The sequence below is a fragment of the Myxine glutinosa genome, chromosome 9 (genome assembly GCF_964187855.1).
Source record: "Myxine glutinosa chromosome 9, kmMyxGlut1.1, whole genome shotgun sequence".
Taxonomy (NCBI): Eukaryota; Metazoa; Chordata; class Myxini; order Myxiniformes; family Myxinidae; genus Myxine; species Myxine glutinosa.
In genome coordinates this window covers 142,551,472-142,574,218 of record NC_136269.1, presented here as the reverse complement: position 1 = coordinate 142,574,218, position 22,747 = coordinate 142,551,472, and the positions used below count along the sequence as shown (strand labels likewise).

At 44.0% G+C, this 22,747-nt stretch overlaps 1 protein-coding gene across 1 annotated transcript in view; it reads right to left on the bottom strand.

Annotated features, from left to right (window-relative positions):
• The window catches only part of LOC137434630 (uncharacterized), a 158,007-nt gene that overhangs the window by 28,939 nt on the left and 106,321 nt on the right, over window positions 1-22,747 (bottom strand). Inside the window, exon 2 of the mRNA XM_078784061.1 lies at window positions 19,253-19,403. Coding sequence (XP_078640187.1) covers window positions 19,253-19,403 — 151 coding nt within the window. The remainder of the gene's footprint in view (window positions 1-19,252; window positions 19,404-22,747) is intronic.

Genomic DNA, 22,747 nt, shown 5'->3' with positions numbered 1-22,747 from the left:
TTTTTTCGTGTTTCAGGAGACAACGAGAGATTGCAGTGGCAACTCAGGGATGTAGAGATGCAGCCCAGCAATACAAATGCACAGGTGGACAGAGCAGGTAACGACAGAAGCCGGTGCTTCAACTGTGGAGAGATGGGACACTGGATAAGGAGATGCCCATATCTGAGCAGAAGACAATTTCAACAGGGAAACCAAGGACAAAGAAACCAAGGACAAAGAAACCAAGGACAAAGAAACCAAGGACAAAGAAACCAAGGACAAAGAAACCAAGGACAAAGAAACCAAGATCAAGGGTACCAGTGCTGACCGATACCTCAGACAATGATTAGGCCTTCATTGCGACAAATCCCAAATGACGATTGGCCTCAACAAATTAGATTACTGGACAAACATGAATAACTCGATGATTCTTGGGTCTGAAAAGTTTTCGGAGCAAGAATTATTCATTTTTTTCTTTTGCTTGTAAGCAAAATGATAATTAATTGATCAAATGCCGAAATTGGATCTTTTATGTTGGGCACACAATTTTAAATTTACAAAGTTGGAACAATTGCTTTGCAAATTTTAAACCAAGGGACAAGGGTCACATGATGATCAGGTGGGAATTTCGGACTATTGTTCCACACGATTGATAAGTCAGTGGTCGACTGACATGTAAATGGGTGTGTAGTCAAATTTGGATAAATTATTGTGGGAACTGAAAGGGTAATTTCAATGTGACATCATAGGGGTTTTCTAAGAATAAACTTTTTGGTCCATTTGTGTATTAGCATTTATAAAAAATTGAAGGACAAATTTTATGAAATTGAAATAAAATTGACACCCATCTTGATCTGTAAATAATAGTTCCAACGCAAACAAATACGCATAATGCATCTGTGTGTGTATTTTTTGTGTGTCAATGTTAGTGTTTTTTTATTGTTTTGTGTATCAATCTTACAAGATTGTTGACACCGACAGTGTGCCTGTCTGGAAATGGATAGTTTTATGTGGATGGGATTGAATATGCAGAGAATCCGTAAAATAAAATAGAAATAAAATTTGATTATGAACATTATCTCTTTTGTCAAGGGAGATGGAATATAAAGATTTGATGTGCTGGGTTATGAGCAGCCATTAATTAAATAGTAAAATTGTGAGTAATTTGGGGATTCCATTTTGATAGAATTTATATGAGAATAACAGCTATTTATGGATATGAGCTTCATAAAAGGAAATGAGGGAGTACAAAATTATCTAAATTTGGGAGAGGTCTTACACTGACTTCCCAGAATACTCTGCTCATGGATTTATATATATATATATAAACTTGAATTTTATCAGCATATAAATTGTGCTGCATGTATGGATGTGTATTAGGCATAGATGATATGGGAAAATAGTAAAGAAAATCTTGCTGATTGGAACTATTGTGAGTTTTAAAACAGAATGCATTGTGCATCTTAAACCAAGGGGCAGACATGAACGCGCTGTTACGTTATTTATACTCAGAACGCGCTGTTACGTGTACCTGCAACATATTTGTTAATCTCGCACACCTATATTGGCATACTGGTGTCAGTAGTACTCACTGGGTGCATAGAAATGGATGAGCAACAGTTAAGGGGGTGTAAAAAACACTTACTTGGATATTTTCTACAAAAGTAGGGGTTTCAATAAGTGGTACCATACACATGGGATTCATCAAATTAAGTTTTGGAGTTCAAACAAAGTCACTGGTTAACAGATGGGAATGGATAGTAAATAAATTCTTCGATGCTGGGTAAATGAAGTGAGATATTACAAAGACTTATTAGAGCTATTTTTCTTCCTTGCAGCAGTGGGAGAAAATTTAGATCCAACATAATGAATCTATAAATGAATGTGATAGGGATAATATCCTCAATTTGTACTAATTATTTGATTGTGGGTAAAGGAATTAATTAATCGTAGTGGATTGTTAACAAGCAGCCTGAAATGTCCTGAGAGTGTGCATCCATGTAATCAGAAATCCCAGATTTGTTTTTACAAACAACATTTTGGTAGAGATCTTATGTGGACGAATACTTGCTTGGTAGATAAAAACGGTACTGCATGTTGGCAGCCACTTCAGTGGCCATTTAGGCCGAACAAATAGAAAAAAAAAAAACTGTAATTGAATATGTAATTTACAGATGAGTATTTGGGAAGTAAAAAAGGGAATTTATTGATTTGGGAGACATTTTTCGAAGGTTTATTAAAGTGTTGCAATATGACATTTGGCAAGGAAAATATTGGATGGGAAAATTAGATCAGTTTATAAAATGAGTTTTGTTGACCCATTGAAGTTAATTCTTTGAATTGTTGTTTAATTAGCATGTTGAGTTCAAATTGGAAATAGTTTGGTAGAGCTTTGGTTAAAACCTTTGGTTGCAGTGTTTTGGAACAAATTGATAAACCGTAGGAGGTTGATAAGAATAGAAACAAATATGGACCTAAAATAGAAAGATTGTTCTGATGATATGAATAAATACTGAGATTAAAAGATTAAATCAAGTGATGTTGCAAATGAAACAGTAGAATTAAGATAATGGCATAACGACAATGTTATGAGTTGTGTCAATTACAATATCAGTGAACTCATATCACCACGAGTGACACACTGTTAGGAAAAAGAGGGAAAAGAAAAAGTGGAGAGGAATTATGGTAATAATACATTATGTTTCATTTGTTGGTTTGAGAAAAAAAATTGTTGTTGGGAATTAGGTATTCCCGTTTGTGATTGTAATCATATACAATGCTATTCTTAGTTTAGTAATAAAATACATACCTGATTGAATATTATTTGTGTGACGCATATAAATGAATATAACTTTTGTGTTAAGGAAAAACAACAAATTGTTGAATGTGAAACTGTCGGAAGATATACATGATTATGCTGATTTCATGGTAAGATGTACCCTATCTGATCCAGTGTGTGCAGAAAGCAGATTCAGAGGTGACTGAGCATAAGGATAAGACGAGATCACATTTTGGAGGGATTGCTAACGGAATTGGGAAGAAGTTCGAGAAAGAAAGAAAATTTGTGGCTAAAAAATGAAGTTAACCGTGGCATTCACCCTCTTTCTCAAAGAATGATGAAGACATTCTCCCGTGTAACTTGGAGATGAATGCTTACCTTCACCAAGGAAATTTATGTGACCATTTGCCTGGATCACACTGCAACATATGAAAGAAAGGCGATCACTTACTCTTGTTCGAAGGCTTCGAACATTCACCACATCAAAAGTTGCAGGACAACGACATTTTACCGGCAACCTCTGTGAAATGCGGGGACATATGTTATTACTTCACCAACGTCCGGGGAACCAGCATGGAGCTGCAAAAAACGGCTGTGCCCTTGTCACAACAGCTGTGCACGATTCTGCTGGTTGCTCCTGGTAAGGACCATGAATGACCTGAACACCATGGTCCCAACATCATTGTGGATGCATCCGGCATCCCTGTTCCACATCTTGCTGGCCAATCAACGCCACACCAATACTGGCTGCCCACTCACAATGAGGGTGGAGGCAAGTCGACTACAACTGGGTGAAGGCCGTGTTCAGGAATTACTATGGTTTACAGCAAAAAGTGGCAAGAATGCTACAAGGAGAGCAGGGTCAGTCTATGACTCCGCAATGTTACCACAACAGCGAAATCCTACACGAAGTAGTGCAGGAGCTATGAAGACATTAGGAGAAAATGTTTCATACCAGGATTCAAACACAAGTGATCAGCCCTTCCTTTCAAACAAAGTCAACATTTGTGTGGAAGCAAACGTTTTTTACCAGATGGTGCAGATGCTTTACAAAACTTGAAAATGAAGTGAAATTGTTGTATCTTGGTGATGGTGAAGTGTTGTTTTGAAAATATATTTGTGATGCAAATGCAATAGATTGAACGATATGGAAGGAGTCAATGACCAACGAAATGTTTTGTGATTCTTGCAGGATGACGGTGTATGCCCAAGGGAATTTGATTACTTGTAGTGATTGATTATTTACTTATACTTGTAATGATGTTTACTTGTAGTGATTGATTGTTTACTTATATTGATGTTTAGATTAATGGTTAATATAAACAAAAAACAAAAAGATGAGGGAATTGTGGAAGTGTAACTCAGCGTAACTTATTAATTGGCACTGGTAACTTATTAATTAACCTGGTAACAAAGCAGATATATTTTACATGCAAACTCTGTGAAAGACGAGTTTGTAAATGAGTCAGGAATGCGCCCGAACATGATAATCTTTTGTCCACCTGGTCACAGCCCCTGGCTGAAGCACCCCCCTATCGTTTGGTAAACGGAACTCACAACAGGAGGGGAGCGAGCTGATACCAGGACTTGGTACATGCATGACCTCGGGGCACCAGCGGAGAGGGGATTAAAATCCAGTTTGTCCATATAACGGGAGCAAACGTGGAAGTCGGGAGTACTTGCTGCGAGGAGCTCTGACCAACGGGAGTGTCGGAGGAACATCAGCCGAACGAGAAGGACAGTGGAAAAGAGTTAATCTCAGCCATTGAATAATGCGGTATTATTTGGTAAATGGAATGAAGTGAATAATAAACCAGACCTTTTGTAAACCTGTGTCCGGTCATTGGAGTCCTGTGAGTCTAACAGCTACAAATTCTTCAACACAGATGATAGACGAAGTAAAGTCAGAATTGGACATAATGCTGAGACAGGGCATCATACGGAAGGTCGACGAGCTTACAGACTGGGTCAGTAGCCTCACCTACGTGCAGAAAGCAAACGGCAAACTTAGGCTCTGCCTGGACCCGAAGGACTTGAACCATGCCATCAAGAGGTGCCACCACCATATTCCCACGCTTGAAGAGCTGATGCACTAGTTTGCAGGCTCAATGGTTTTCTCCAAGCTGGATGCCAAAAATGGGTACTGGTCAATCAAGCTCGATCCTCCCTCCCAGTTGCTCACGACCTTCAACTCGCCATATGGCCGTTACTGCTTCCGGTGAATGCCGTTTGGACTGGTGATGTCCCAGGACGTGTTCCAAGCCAAGATGGACCAACTTCTTGAGCAATGCCCAGGTGTCATCAGCATTGATGATGATGTTGCCGTTTACGGTAAAACGGAGCAAGAACATGACCGAAACCTTCACCATCTCTTGAAAACAGCTGCCAGATTCGGCCTGCAGTTCAACAGCGACAAGTGCAGCATCAAAAAGCCACAGATTCATTTTTTTTGGTCTCATCTTTGACCAACAAGGTGCCCACCCAGACCCAGGAAAAGTGGACGCAATCCAGAGCTTACCGGACCCGAAAAACCTCTGTCAACTTCTCAAGGCACTTGGCATCATTACGTACATGGGCCCCTTTATACCAAAGCTGTCTGACCTAACAGCCCCCTTTCGGGAACTGGTGAAATCAGAGCAACTAGAATGGACAGCCAGCCACAGCCAGGCTTTCCAAAAGGTCAAGGACGCCATCTGCCAGGAGACCTGCCTAACCTACTTTGACCCACACAAATCCACAATACTACAGGTCCATGCCTCCACAAAAGGCCTTGGGGCTTGCCTAATGCAAGATAACAAGCCCATCGCCTTCGCGTCAAAGAGCCTTTCCGAGGTGGAGCAACGGTATGCCAACATTGAGCGTGAGATGCTAGCCATCGTGTTTGGGTACGAACGCTTCCACACTTACCTATACGGTCGGCCCTTCGTTGTCGAGAGTGACCACAAGGCCCTGGAAATGATCAGCTTGAAAAACCTCACTGCTGCCCCACCCCGACTGCAACGGATGCTACTGCGGCTTCAGGGATATGACACACGCATCAAGTACAAAGCTGGCAAAGACATGCTCCTAGCCGATGGACTGTCTCGCTTGCTGGCACAAATGCAGCGCCAACTATCCAGCTTGACGTGAAAGTGGAGCACCTCCAATTCAGCCACCAGAAGACGCAACAAGTGCAGCAAGCCACAGATGCAGATGCCCTCCTAACCACGCTCAGGAGAGTCATCATGACTGGATTGCCGGAAAGGCGCCATGATCTGCCCAGGGAACTGAGGCCATACTGGAATTATCGCGATGAGCTGAGTGTTGAAGATGGTGTCATGTGGAAGGGGGGCCGGCTCCTTATCCCTGCCAGTTTACAACAGGAAACCCTCAGGAAGATACATGAGGGCCACCTCGGTATCCTCAAAACCCAGCTCAGGGCACGCAATTGTAATTGGAATTCTGCGGCTGGTATTTTCAGAGCAGGGCATTCCAGAGACTCTCATGAGCGACAATGGGGGCCATTTTAGCAGCCGCATTTTAAAAAAAATTGCTGAGGACTGGAGCTTCAACCTACGGACTTCAAGCCCACACTACCCGCAATCAAACGGCTTCATAGAATGCCAAGTGCAAACCATAAAGAACACACTACACAAAACAAAGCTCTCTGGTGCTGACCCACACATGGCCCTCCTCATTTTGAGGACCACGCCCATCGACAACCACCTCGCATCACCTGCTGAGCTACTGAATCAGAGGAAAATGAAATCCAACCTGCCTACCAAGGTGCCAAACGTAGCACCGAATCAGGACGCAACCCTAGAGGCACTTGAACGTCGGCAAGCAACCCAAAAAGAAGACTTTGACTGCCAGGCTGGCCCCGATCTTGGGCCACTTCAACCGGGCCAACGAGTTCGTGTTCTCGAGGAGGCTGGGCGGTCCCACACTTGGGAACCAGCAATTGTGTCCACCACCCGCTCGGAGCCAAGGTCGTACGAAGTCGTCAAGGAAACAGGAAACATCCTGAGGCGGAATCGCCGCCACATCCGACAGTCCGACACACTCAACAGACCCAGCCAAGGCGGCCGGAGCCCGAGATGTTCCAGAATTCCATCGACAATACCGATGTTGACCGTGCCATTGCCAAGGGACAAATGGGTGCTGACGAGGAGCCACCATAATCTCCACGTACCCAAGCGCCGACCACACCACCAGCATCCCAAACTCGATCTGGTCGCACGGTCAGACGGCCTGTCAGGCTGGATATTTGATTCCTAGTGGTCTAGCTAATGTAAATATGTGGGTGGATAGTCATCCTGAACTGTATTGCAATTCACCCGGTAATACTGTGATTTTCTTTTTTGTTTTGTTTCTCTCTCTCTCCTTATGTTTCCAGCCCATTTGATGCTCTGTATGAACTTGTCTATTATTATTATTATTACTTATTTTTTGGAGAAAGGGGGATGTCATATGAATATGTGAGTGGGGGGGGGGGGGGGCGTGGCCGATGCGAAGGAGGGCGGGGGGGGGCTGGCAGACCTGATGTGAGATACGAGGCCAAGTGACGTGGCTTGCTGTGCTGTTCATTAAACTGCTCATCTCCTAAGCTGAGACTTGGATTCATCAATCTTATTACAACGACGACCTGTGCAAAAAGGATGGCGCCGGCTGTCGAAAACAATGACTCGTGTTTAGAAACAGCAACATTTGCTGTTTTTAAAACTCAAAATCGTTTTGATGTTCTTGCTCCGGAGAATGATGACATTCCTACTTGTGGGGCTAGTGAACACGAGCAGGAAATTGGTATTGCGCATCAGGAAGCACACGTGACCGCTCCCGTCATCACAAGCCCCATGGATATTAACATCGAATCCACTATAATCCCCCTCCCTGCTGAGAGTGAAGTGTGTTCAATTTCTGAGTCACGAATAACTCCGGACCTGGTTTGAATCAGTATGCAAAGCTTCAAATGGTGAAATACCAGGTTTGGCACAAGTAGAATGCAAAGCTCCTCCCATTAACATACCTCCTCCTCACTCACCTCCTCCTCCTCCTATCAGCCCTCTTCCCCTCACCCCTCCCAATCCTCTTCCCCTTCCCACTCCTCTTCCTTCTCCCACTCCTCTTCCTACTCCCACTCCCCCTGCTCCCACTCCTCCCCCTTTGTAAGCAGAACATGAGGCCTCCTTTATTAAACCACCAGCTCCGCCTTTGGAGCATGACATTGATGTAATGGACACGGATCGGTGCTCAGACTATGATTCAGACGGAGCCTCGTCGCTTGCTTCTCGTGGCAGCATCGAAGTGTGGAACGATCCAGTTTTTTCCCAAGATTCGGAGAGTGTTCCCAGTGTTCCACCTGCCGATATCATAAAGTTTCTCCATGACACCTATCGCAAGAAACAAGTTAAAATTAAAGACTTTTTCCCTGACCTGTCCAGCTTTATAATCTCTGCAAAGCGATTGCTCCTTAAAGCCGGACAGCTTGGCGTGACCGATTCACAAGTGTGTCGCCTCCGGAAATGCATCCTTAAAGCAAAGAAGGAGCTGCAGACGGAGACAGGCCGAGCTTCTGACACACCAAACTCTATGGCTTTCTCTATAGCGAGTTTAAACATTAATGGGGGACGCTCTTCCATCCGTAAAGCCGAAGTTAAGCAGTTTGTTGGGGCAAATCACATTGATGTTTTGCTTTTACAAGAAACAAGATGCAGCTCCTCTTGTGCAAGTGAATGGCAAAGGATAATGAAAGGAAAATGTTTTTTTTTAGTAGTCTGGAACACCCTAGGGCTGGGGAAGCTGTTTATATACAACGTTCCTTTTGCAGTCCTAGTGTTGTTTTTAATGAGATTATCAAAGGGTATTTGATGTCGCTCACCTTTACACACAATGGTATTAAACACACGGTATTGAACGTCGACGCACCGAGTGATAGCACGGACAGACTTGCCTTTTACACGCAGTTGGAAACTTCTCTTGCACACATTGATTTTAACGGACTTGTTTGCTTGGGCGGAGATTTCAACTGTACGACAGACTCCACCATTGATCGTAATGGAGAGGAACCTCACCCAGCAAGCACGGTGCCTTTGTTGAGAGCTTTGTCAAAGTATTCCCTTGTCAATGTGTGGGGAATCCGCAATCTTTCTATCCGCCAATACACGTGGTGTCGGTGTTCAAACGCCCACCTATCACTTGCAAGATTGGACCGTTTTTACATCAATAGTGTTTTTTTGAATACGTTGTGAGCAATATGGACATTGTCCCAAGTGGCTTCTCAGACCATCACATGGTCGCACTTCGTATTCACCCACCAGTTCGGAATCGTGGTGCTGCCTACTGGACCTTCAATGCAAGCCTTTTGGACCACCAACTGTTTGTTGATGCCTTTCGTGTGTTCTGGAAAGCCCTGCTCCAACGTAAACCTTCCTTCCCCCGCCTTGGGCAATGGTGGGACAATGCCAAAGTGCAGATGAGATATTTTTGCCAACAATATGGAGCTTACCATACCAAATATGACTGCCCTCCAATCCTTGGTTTCCAAAGAAATATTATCCTTGCAGTCCAACCTCTCGGCCCCCAGTGATGAAAGAACCAACCTTTTGCTGGCAAAGAAAAAAGCTCTTCTTACTGGGCTTTGTGCAAAGGAAGCCAGAGGAGCGCTGATTCATCTCCGAATGGAGAACTTGTGTCACCTGGATACCTCTTCTAAGTTCTTTTTTGGACTGGAAGCTCAAACAAAGAGAAGGCAGCAGATAACTTCAGTAAGAACAAAGGAAGGAAGGATAACGCATGATCAAAAAGATATCAGAGCCTCACTTAAGGGTGTAGTACTGGTGAAAAATTGAGAAAACTACATACGTACCTTTGAGAGGTATCTAATTTTCAGTTTTTCTTGAAAGATATAATCTTGGCTTTAACTCAGACCAGTTTCAACGCTTCTTTGTCATATTACATGCATATAATTTGCATAAATTAGACCGTCAATAAAAAACAAGGAAAAACAAAGAACACATTTCTACTTCTATCTTCTATGTCACCTATCATTCTTTTCACACAAAACTTGGTACATGTATTATACATGTGTTACTCTACTACCTGATGAGAGGATTTTGTGAAATTATGTCAAATGTTCACTAATTAGCTAATTATGCCAATTACCAGATAAAACTTGGTTGTCCTTCAATAAATCCACAATGGCTACTCCTATAAACAAAAGCCTTCATCATTTTAAAGGAAATGATATTCTGAATATCCTGTCCAAATTTCAGCCCAAAAGAATGATGCAAATTAAAGTTATAACAAATAATTCTACTTCCGGTTATTGAGGGGCATGTGTGATGTTAGAAAATTTGGAAATTTTTCAATAATTAGGGGTACTTCTATGACCTCTAATAGCATGATTCCTGTTTATAAGACTATAAGGAAACTGTTCAGCTAAATAAAAAAATAAAAAAATAAAAATCACCTGTTCACCAGTACTACACCCTTAAACACTACTTCTCTGAACTTTATCATGCTGGGAACATCGACAACGAAGTTATAGAGTTGTTGACTTCTTCCTTACCCAACTTGTCAGAATCTGCACTCCTACAACTGGACAAGGAAGTAACTTTGGAGGAACTCCATTCTGCCCTACAAACTTTACCTCTGGTAAGGCCTCCGGCCTGGATGGCGTTCCTACAGAACTTTATAAAACCTTTTGGGACCTCCTGGGGCCAGAGCTACTTGAGGTTCTGATGGACGGCCGACGATCAGGCTCACTGCCGTTAAGTTGCCGTAGGGCTGTTCTCGCCCTTATCCCAAAAAAGGGAGACCTTCAGCAACCCCACAATTGGCGTCCCATTTCGCTGCTTTGTGCGGACAACAAGATACTCTCCAAGGCTCTCACCAACCGGCTCAGAGCCGTTATTGCGGAGATCATACACCCAGATCAATCTCACTGTGTCCCTAAAAGTACAATTCCTGACAGTATATTTATTGTGCGTGACATGATCGATATCTGTTCTCTCCAACAAAGAAATGTTGGCTTGGTGTTCTTAGATCAAGAAAAGGCCTTTGATACCATTGATCATTTTAATCTTTTTTCTGTTTTAAGGGGGTTTGGTTTTGGGGAAAATTTTATCTCTCACGTACGGCTACTGTATAATAACACTTTTAGTCTCCTAAAAGTTAACAACATTTTATGTCAGCCTTTCCCGGCTAGTAGAGACATTCGTCAAGGTTGCCCTCTTTCCGGCCTCCTGTACTCTCTCGCCATTAGGCCTTTGCTCATCCGGTTGCGTGCACGTCTTCTCGGTTTCCTTCCCCAACCGACAGCGAACCCATTTAAAGTGATTGCTTATGCAGACGACCTTTGTGCAATCATTCACTCGGATGAGCACGCTTTGGCCTTGGTCCAAAGCATTCAAGAATTCAGCTTCGCAAGTTCCGCAAAAGTGAATTGGAAAAAGAGCAGAGCTCCCTATCTTGGTCCGCAAAATGGCGCCACTCCTCCGTCTCTACCTGAGCAACTCGAATGGGCATGGGATGGAATATTTTATCGAGGTGTCTTTCTTGGCACTGAAAACTTCATTTTCGAAAAACTGGGAATCTCTAATAAATATAACTGAGAGGCGGCTGCTCAAATGGAAGGGCTTACTCTGTCAACTTTCGTATCGGGGCCGAACCCTCATTATAAATAACCTTGCAGCATCAATGCTTTGGCACGTTTTTATGGCACTGCAGCCCCCGGTTTTTATTCTTAAAAAATTACCATCTATTTTTATTGACTTATTTTGGGGGGGAAAGCACTGGCTCAAACCTGGTGTGTTAAACCTACCTGTTGCTGAAGGAGGACAGGGCCTGATCGCCATTACCAGCAAAGTGATGGCTTTTCGCCTCCTGTCGCTTCGTCGACTGTTATATACGGACGTCTCGTGGAAGGCCTTGTCTCACTGCCTGCTTTGGCAGGCAGGGTAACTCGGCTACGATCAGGAAATGTTCCTCATTGACACCAACAACAACAACAACAACATGCATTTTAAGGCCATATTTCCCTGCTAGAGCGGGGGTTAGCCTTGCGGTCCCCATGACAATCTTCTCCATTTTGCCCTATTTTCTGCATCTCTCCTTGTTAACCCCCTTGCCCGCATTTCTTCTTCCACCATCTTTAGCCAAGTCTTTCTCAGTCTTCCCCGTCCTCTACTTCCTTCGACATTAACTTCCATCACTCTTCTCAACCAGTCACTTTCATCCTTCCTCAATACATGACCAAACCATCTCAACCTGTTCCTCTTCACAGCATCAATCACAGGCAATATTCCCATCATCTTTCGCAATTCATCATTTGTCTTCCTCTCTCTCAACGATACTCCGCACATCCATCGAACCATTCGCATTTCCACCCTTTCCAGCCTTCGTTGCTGCTCTACGTTCATTACCCATGTCTCGCTCCCATAAATCATAACACTTCTCACACATGCAGCATACACCTTTCCCTTCAGCTTCAGCGACACTCTCCTCCTCATCAGCACGCCACTCAGTTCCCGAAACTTCTTCCATGCACATCTCACTCGAGCAACCGTTGCCGAGTCTGATCCACCTTCTCCATTCAGAATGTCTCCGAGGTAGCAAAATGTTTTCACACCTTCCAGCTTCACGCCGTCTCCAAGATCCAACTCAACATTTCCTACATCTGCAGCTCCCTCTGTGCACACCTTACATTTGAATGTAGCTGCCACACTGGTTAATGACCCTCTCAGACCACTACATTTTTGATGAACCCACTCAGCACACATTGTACATTGAATGGAGTTCACTCCGACACCCTTCCTGCACACAGTACACGGCCACTTCCCAGTTCTTTCCACCTCACCACATGCTTTACCACTTGCCATCACCTTTGTCTTTCCGATATTCACCTTCAGACCTTTTGTCTCCATACATTCCTTCCACTTGTTCATCTTTTCCTTCAGTCCATCCATACTTTCCACAATCAACACCAGATCATCTGCATACAACAACTCCCACGGTAAACCCTCCTTTACGGTCTGAGCCAGCACCTCCATCACAGCTACAAATAGTAGTGGACTTAGTACCGACCCCTGATGCACTCCCACCTTCACCTCAAACTCACCACTGTTCCCGTCCTTCGTCCTTACAGCTGTGCGTGCTCTTTTGTACATTGCCATCACTACTCTGATCAACCATTCCTCCACCCCTAACTTCCTCAATGCCCATGTCAATACTTTGCGTGGAACCCTATCGAATGCTTTCTCCAGATCAACAAACCCAAAAAACAACTTCTTCCTCTTATCCATGTACTTCTCCTGCAACTGCCTCACAATGAAAAGCGCATCTGTCGTGCCTCTTCCTGGCATAAATCCAAACTGCATTTCGTCGATCTTCACTTTCTTCCTTATCCTCCTCTCCAACACCCTTTCCAATACCTTCATTCCATGCTCCAATAACTTTATCGCTCGGTACGAGCCACACTCCAGAGGGTCACCTTTCCCCTTGTATAGAGGGACGAGGGTACTCAGTTCCCAATCCACTGGAATGCGGCCTTCTTTCACCACCAGATTACAGATCTCTGTCATTATCTTCACACCCCAACTTCCTGCTGCCTTCAACATATCTCCCACAACTCCCGTCGGCCCTCCCGCTTTTCCACTCTTCATTGCTTTTATCGCTTCCTCAACTTCCTTCTCAGTTATCTTCTCTGCCGGTCCTAAAACTGGGTTACTCTCTATGTTGCCATCCCATTCATTCTCTGTATTCAACAGCATTTCCATATATCTTTTCCATCTTCCTTTAATTCCATCTGGGTCGACAACGATTTGTCCCACTTCATCCTTCAAGCAACTCACCCCCATCACATCACACCTCTCTTTCGCTATGTGCTTTGCAATCCTGAATACTGCTTTCTGACCCTCTTCCGAATCCAAGCGTTCTCCGAACATTTTCCTCCATGCCTCCTGCGCCTTTGCTACCTCTTTCTTTGCAGCCTTCCTGGCTGCCTTATAACTTTCATGCTCTGCTGTTTCTGCTCCCGTACCCTTCGCCTTCTGCCACTCTTTGAACTTCTTCCTCTTCTCGTCAATCCTCTTTCCAACCTCAACATCCCACCACCATGTTTCCGAGTGCCTCGGTGGTCCTTTTGTCCATCCACATACCTCACCAACGGCTCCCAACAGACTAGCTTTCATTGACATCCAACCACTTTCAAGCTCAACCACATCATCCTCTACCCTACTCAGCCTCTCTTTTAATGCCTCCCTTACTGTCACCTCTTTCAACCTCCACACCTTCATTCTCGGTTGGTACTTCACCCGCTGAGCTCTTCTCGCACCTTTCACCCTTATGTTGCAGACAACCAAGTGGTGCTGTGAAACAGCCTCCTCCCCCGGGATCACCTTTGTGTCCCGGAGGTGCCCCCTATCTCGCCGACGCACCATCAGGTAGTCAACGGTTGTCGTCGACCCACCTGACGTGTTTGTAACAAGCTTATTGTCCTCTTTCTGGAACTGAGTATTACAAATCAACAAATCAGCTCCATCAGCAAACTCCAAAATCCTTTCACCTTCTCCATTTCTCACACCATATCCGTAACCCCCATGAACTCCCTCAAAACCATCCATACTCCTTCCCACATGTCCATTCAGGTCTCCTCCCACCACAACAACTTCCTCATCTTTCACGTTTTCCATCAGCTTCTCTATCGCACACCAGAACTTGTCCTTCTCTTCATCGCTTCGACCAACCTGCGGAGCATATCCCGAGATGACGTTCACCAAGAGCTTTCCAATCATCATTTTCACCATCATCAACCTATCACTCACTCTAGTCACACTCACCACACTGTCTACAAACTCCTCAGAAAACAGGACACCAACACCATTCACGCCCTCCGGGCACCCTTGCCACACAAACTTGTATTTCTGTCCCTGCCTACCCTTCACCATTCTCACACCACTTCCCTTCCATCTCGTCTCTTGCACACAACATATGTCCACTCTTCTTCTGACCAATACTTCCACCACTTCACCTGATCTCCCTGTCATTGTCCCCACATTCCATGTCCCAAACCTCAGAAACCGATCTCCACTTCGGGCTGCACCCTGCCCATATGTACTTGTGATTGTCATGGTTCTCTTTTTGAGGCAATGTTTTTATGGCCGGATGCCCTTCCTGACGCCAACCCTCTTAGTCGTCTCTTACGACACGCAGGGATACGGTGTACCTATTCTGACCAGGGTACACCAAGAAATTGAAACCATTGAAACCATTGAAACCATTGAAAATTGAAACCAAACAAGAAAAGAAACCATTGACACCAAGAAAGTGGATATTGCATTAGTCCCCCTGTTCTACAGGAGTGTGCTAGAGGCATGGCAGGCGGTTACCGTGCGCCGTGATAACCGTAACTACTCCCTTGAAATGTTTTTAAATGAGCCAATCTTTTTAAGCCCCATTTTTGAAGGGGTCTGCAGTGATCGCACCTTTATGCAAAAGTTTATTGATGTTGGATGCACCAAGGTTAAAGATTTTAGAACCCCTCCTCCTTACAAGTGGAAACCAGCTGCTGACGTTGCTGTGGCCACTGGAGTTAGGTCCATTCGGGTCATTGGGAGGATTTTTTCTGTGATTCTGCGCTTTTTCAAGCAAAGCAGGCTAAAATGGGCTCCACAGGTGGAAGCTGGCCCTCTCTCATCCCACCATCCTTTTCCAGAGCTTTTGCTTCATTTCCAAGGTTTCACCTCCTTTCATTTGATGGGAAAATCTTCTGTTTATTGTATGTGTGTTAAAACCCTTGTTCCCAAGAGACCCGCAGAACCACAAGCACATTGGAGGAGAATGCTCCAGACTACTCGTTCCACTTCGATCAACTGGCTTGCTATGTACAAAGTACCCGTCGCCAAGCGCTCCGGAGACTTGCAGTGGCGACTGGCACATTACATTTTACCCTCCAATGTTTTATCTCACCGTATATGTTCCGATAACACAGAATCGTGTCCCTTCTGCGGTGCCACAGAAACAATTTTTCACATTTTTATCGATTGCTCTCGGTTGGCACCCCTTTTTACAGTTTTATCACGTGTTATCCAGGGGCTAGGCCTAACTTTTACTCATTGTGTTTTTATTTTCGGTTTTAGCATCTCCCACCAGTGTAAAGATGAGTGCCTTTTAGCCAACTATTTGTCCTCTGAAGCGAAGCTTGCTATATATCTGTCAAGGAAACACAAAATGCAAAATGTTTGTGATTCTGTTTTTGTTTCTGATGTTGTTCACCTTTTTAAAACCTTGGTCACATCACGTGTACACGTTGAATTTAAATCCAGTGATTGTACACTGTTTTCGCAGCGGTGGTGTGTGAAAGCATCTTTATGTGAACTTGTTGATGGTGTTCTTACATTGAATTTATAATTTACCTTTTTTGACCTTGCACAATCACCTGCCTGTATTTGTTTGATTTACCTTGTACACAACGATTCCTAGTACGCAACGATTCCTAGCAATAAAGAGGAACAAATGTCTTTCTCTCTTTCTTTCTTTTTCTTTTCCTTTCTTTTCTTTTCTTTTCTTTTCTTTTCTTTTCTTTTCTTTCTCTCTCTCTCTCTCTCTCTCTCTATCTCTCTCTCTCTCTCTCTCTCGCTCTCTCTCGCCCCCTGCTGGCTGTCGGTGTGTTTGGGCGCGGCAAGATGGTGGCTATGCATGTATGGTGAGGTTCTTCCTTCCTGGACAATGTTAACCCCAACGATTTGAACCTGTGGTCTCTCCCTGAATCTCACAAGCATTGTGGTTGAATCCCAAGATGTTCCAGAGCTCAAATTCAGATCCGGATGACATCTGACATCACAGGTCCCTCATCATCCATAATAAAACTCAAGACCTCGTTCCTCTTCTCCAGCTATTCCTCATCCCCTGCTCTTGTCAGGTTCCTCTCTGAGAGTGACCTACCTGCATCAGCGAAAGTTATTGTCATCTCCATTCAAAAACCAAGGGTTCTGGGACCGATAATGTTGTTGGTATACATCAATGAATGCATGGTGTTGGCTTGAGGTTGAGGTGGCTTAAGATCTTTGAATCTTGAGTTTGAGCCCCTGACGTGCCGGTGAAATAACACCAGGTGTGTTGATCCTTCCGAGGTCAACAAAAATGAGTACCAGCTTACCGGGGTAATAAGCCATCATTTGTTGCCGAGCTGATCTCCGAAGCCTACTGACAACTGCCATCTCATCATTCTCTACAAGATAAAGTGTTTTGTCTTCCTTCCGCAGCTTATAACGAACGGCGTGCAAGAAGATGACTGCAGGTGATGCTCTTACCATCTTGAGTTCTCGGAGTCTATATAGCACGATAGCATTACATGACAGGAGAGTGAGTCTGAGGATTTCCTTCTTGCTCATTGCAGGTAGGTTGGTTGCGGTGGAGTCTTTTAACTGTTCTATTCTGATTTTGCTCCTCCTGCCCTTTCACCTGTCTGCCTAATTCCTTACTGCCTCTCCCGATCACAAGTGTTCTACTGAATGAAGCACCTTCCACATTACAGGTTGCTGTCCGATATCACGCCATCTTCCATTTCTCCCTCTGAGCTTTGCTACACATTCTGAGACCCTGTCCCCCTTTTACCTACAACTTATCTACAGGTGCTGTGGTGCATTCCTAAATTCTTCCTTCTCCTGTATCTTGTTCACCTTACTTTCTCCCTTTTCCCCCTGATTTGTGTACTTCTCCATGATCAGTTTATCATGTAAATAAGTTGGTGATGCCATGAATGGAAAGAATAGAGTTAGTACACATGGATGATAAGTCGTTGTGAGCAAATGCACATCGAACTGGTATTCCATTCTGAATTCAGTCCGCTGCATCAACACCGAGGCTCACCTGATAGAGATATCAGTAACTTGTTCAAGGTGTCTCCGATAGCTCGCTCCTCTTCACAAAAGACACCCTGGGATCTATAACGTCCACTAACCAATATCAGTAGAGGAGACAGTGAGTTTACCGTCCATCTGAGGGACTGCGTACATAATGATGAATCATTCTGCCTACGAAACACCAGCTGGGTCGGGATTTGAACCCAGGCTAGCTAGACATCTCAAAGTAGACAGAAACTGATTAAATTAAAAATTAATGGTTGTGATCACGAGTTACGACCCACAACCAAAACAACGAGTAGGCCCTAAGTAATGCAAGTACAAACCCCATGTAGCATCATGATGGGTTATTTGGACAAGGGATGGAGAAAGATCTATCTCTGACAATATTGTATATCTGGATCTGATTTACTAAAGGTCTCCTTTGCTGTAAGACCCCTACGATTACAGGTGTCCAGGTGGAAGGTAACTATTTGCAGACACATTTCCTTTGGATCCTAGGTGGCAAACAGTTTAAGAGCCATGCACATACTGCATTCAAACACAACTACTGTATACTCAAGACGTTTTGACCCATGTTCAAACAATGATCACTGTCAGGAGCATGTGATCTAAGAACAGCCTGAGCCGTTTTTGACACGACAGAAGGGTAAAGGTGAGCATCCTTTTTAACGAATCTGAACTAGTTTCGTGGGCAGTTCGCAAGGCGTGTAAATACGTTTGCAAGGTGCTTTCTCATGCCATAGGTGTGTAAAGCCCACAAGGCCCTCCGTGATCATGATATGTGCAGATGTTCGGAGGAAGAGATGAGATGTGACATCATAACGCCACTCAACAAGGCTCATATCTCAGGTAGAGGATTCTCTCCGTTACCTTCATGAGTGTATGTCTTTGCATGTGTGGCATGGTATCCATCACTCATGGCACGATTTGCTTCACATGGATCTTCGTATGTAGCCCGTGAATTTATGTTCCTACCTTCATCTACATCAATACGTAATATTGTACACTGGTCAGGTATGCTGTACCCTTGATACTCAAACTGAGTAGAGACCTCTATGATATATTTGATTTATTTAGTTTTTTGTTTCTTTACAAGATTGAAACTTATGGAAGAGAAAGAGGATACGACCAGACAGTAGGGAACTGGGGTATAACCCTCCCCTGGATGCAATAAGCAGGTGAATGAAGGAACAGGAAGAGAGAGAGGGGAGGAAACACATGAACCTGCAAGTAGATTGTTGGGTTAAGAAGGGTTAATGGGGTAAGGATGGAGGTAACATGACATGGTGGTGCACCACCTACATGAAGCACTGGTGGCAGGAGTGGGATAGAACAGCAGCTACAAGGGGCATACACAATCCGGAAAGGTGAGGGCCAAAAGAGTTAAGGTGTTCAGTGATTTCAAAATCGTATTAAGTTGAGATTCGTTTTCAACAAAGGTGTTACACTCCAAGCACCACGCCAGAGGCAACAAAGACACCTGTTCTACGATTTAAACCTAAAGTCGAATTTGTTGGATTTGTTGACTTTGTATTTATACAACACAACAAACACGGTTTTAAGGTTATTCAGTTATTGGATTTGCGCAAGATAAAATGGTCATTGAAAAGTGAGAAAGGATCATTGTGAGCACAAAACACTGTATACTCACCTTCAAGGTGGTAAGGGAGGGCGCTTGTTGGGTGATAAAGCTCAGTGTTCATCTTGAGAAATTCAGAAAGGATTGTGGAAGCCCTTCTCCAATAAGGCCTCACGATGTGTACCGCCCTTGACATGCCACAGCTGGACCACAGAACCCAAACCTGGAATTCATCATGCATGAGATGATGGTACATCATGCTGTAACTCATCACGATACAAGAACTTACGATCAGGTATGTGTCTAACCATAGAGTGGACAAGGGGAGGGATTGGAGGATATGTAACTAAATAATGACATCTTCTCAGAATCACCAACACGGGTCACATTGCCATTGTCATCTCTGCTAAGATAATGTCTCGAACTAAATCTGTAAATGAAGCAATCTGTAGGTAACCGAGATCCAATTCTGAATTCAAATTCAAATCCAAATTCAAATCCAAATGATCCAAATTCGAGATCCGAATCTGTAGGTGATCGAGATCTGCAGGTGAAAATTCCTTAAAGGTCGTGGTTTCTCATGTCGCTAATATACCCCGCACACACAACGCGAAAACCGGGGTCAAGCAATGGGTTTACTTCTGTCTGTCTGTCAATAAGAATTGAAAATCATTCCAAACAAGAAACGTACTGTTTTCAGGGATGTCATAAGGGGGCACAAACACCAGGCACAAATAATAATGTAACACGGCAAATAATGCGGTGTAAAAGATACAACATCAACAGCGGTAAACTTCCCAATTTTTTTTTATACAACCTTTCAAATCTTTCTTTTATTTCAATTTAATTATATACTTGAACAATGTGGAATGCAAATCACCTTTTGACACTTTCAAAAACCTTCCGTTAAGCAGTATTTGGACAAAATATTCATGCCCTGAGGGCAGAGTAACTATGAGAATCAGCATTCACGCCATCATGCCCCGAGGGCAGAATAACTATTTGAGATTCTGACAAATATGGCGGCGCGCGTGTGGTTACCATCACGCCCGTTATGCAAGGTGCGTGAACAAAACAAACGTAGACCGTGCTGGAAATGTGAACCAGGAAGAGTTTAATAGACTCGTCCCACGCCCTTTTTCTCAAGACTACGAGGGGTAAGGTGTTCGTTCTATGAACTCTCAAGTTAATATTGTCACGCATGGAACCTATAATTGTCTTGATCTATTTCACATTTCCACTATCTATACTATACCTACATTAAATCAATATTCTCGGGACACAAACATTTTACAAAAGTATGCACAGTGTTCGTTACCTCCATTTTCTTATAGATATCGCAAATGTTGTTGTGAATATGGTATCTAAACGTTGTCTTTGAATCAGAACTATGTTTGGTCCTCTTCAGTCATGTGTCGAACATGCGTACAGCATTGAAAGTGGTTTCCTTCGCCTCTCAGATACACTTGGACAAATTACCACTCTTCTTCTTCTCGCATCGACCAAGTCAAAGTTTGACAAGTCATCTTTTCGACTCTCACCATAATGCAGACACCACAGTTATGGCTATCTGGTCAATGACTCTTTTTACGGTGTAGTCCGTAGGGCAATGCCATCTGAAACAGCGTTTGTCTGTTCGTCGGTGAAATTCCCTTCCGCTGATATTTTGCGGGTGTCTTCCCTTTAAAATTCGTTTTTTCTGCAACCGTTGGTCCGATTGACACGAAAGTTGCACCATAGGAGCTCATCCTCCTGCAGAAGTTTTAGTGATAATTATGACGTCATCGGTCACGTGGTGCAGGTGTCAGCTTGGAAAACCCGAAAAACTTTGGACCTATGTATATCCAAAACCGCTCTATGGGAAAATTGAAAAGTCGCTCATTGTAAAGTACTCCCCATGGGGAATAATATGTGTTAATGATGATGTCATGTCATAAATTCATAAATCTTCATTATGATGTCATAAATCGACAAGTAGAACGCTTCATCCGATCAGTATGAAATTTCTTGAGTGTGACCTTGGATATATTGGGGGGGGGGGGGGGGGGGAATTGATGACAGTTCAGCAGCCATATTTTTACGGTGTAGCCCGTAGGACAATGCCGTCTGGAACAGCGTTTGCCTGTGTTTGTCTGTCCGTCCGGTGTATGTATGTTTCTTCTTCACAGACGTCCACCAATCAGAGCTGAGGATCTGGTCACATGACAGGGGGACAGCAGGTTCTCCATTCAGCAGATTCAAGCCTGGCTTAGCCGTTGTTAAACTATCGCTCTTGTTTTTACATGTCGTAAGGCTCATAGTGGAACTGCCACATACATATGGACAAACAGCCAAATACACGACATACACCACAAGACTGTTAGACGAGACAAACAGCCCCTGAGCTTGGAGGAAGTCCGTCACTTCCTGGGGTACCAGTGACGTCACAACAATGGCACTGCCTTTCTCAGCACACAAAGGGCATTTTTTAAGGAGGAATTTGCTCCCTCCCATGGAAACCAACCAAGAGGGATTGTAGCCAGTTCGGGGTCAATTGTAGCGGGAAGCCAACCAGGTTCGATTCCCAAAGCGGGAATCGAACCTTGGGCAGGTGGGTGAAAAGCAAATCCGAACCAGTCGACCATATGCGATGTATGAAGGTCACTTATGCCTTGTGAAAAAGCAGGCGATGGTTTCATCACTGATCAGCCATTTTTATTGTATTATACAAAGAAAGATGCAATGAAAGCGTCTCATTAATCAGAAAGTTTGTCCCATCTTCACAATTTAGGTTTTGATCAAATAGAATGAACTTTGATGTTCGCATCCATGAATCGTACGCGTGCACGTGGCATTTGGGAATGCAAAAGGGGACATGGAGGAGGAAGGGCACGATGTGTTGATGGAGTCGTGGCGTTGCTGCTGCAGCTGCTGCTTTTCCATGAAGACAATATGGAAACACTCCAGTTGAGGGGGCACGAGACTATATTCCAGCACCGACCGGTTCACGTGCTCGAGGCTCACACATTCGAATCTGTACAGGGAATATCACTCAGGACTACGGGGTAGCTGAGGAAGGTGTTGCTCCTCTTGTGTTTCATATGATACGCCATGTGCAGCAGCATTTACCATCTATCACACTCTTCACTTCACCGTCGGGCGACGTTTCAACATCTTCATTCGACGTGATATTCCTATATGCTATTTAAATACACCACGACCACCTGTGCACCTCCCCACATGGCACCAACTTATTAAAAGGAATTTTCAAACACCTATACACAGACTCGGAATACCTGGGAGGTTCGCTGGTCCAACGCACGGCCAGCACGTATGTGTGTGTGTGTGTGTGTGTGTCTGTGTGTGTGTGTGTGTGTGTGTGTGTGTGTTTCTTGTGTGTGTGTGTGTGTGTGTGTGTGTGTGTGTGCCTGTATATGTCTGTATGTGTCTGTGTGTGCATGTGTGTGTGTGCATGTGTGTGTCTGTGTTTGTGTGTGTCTGTGTGTATGTATCTGTGTCTGTGTGTGTGTGTGTGTGTGTGTGTGTGTGTGTGTATGTATATATATATATATATATATATATATATAT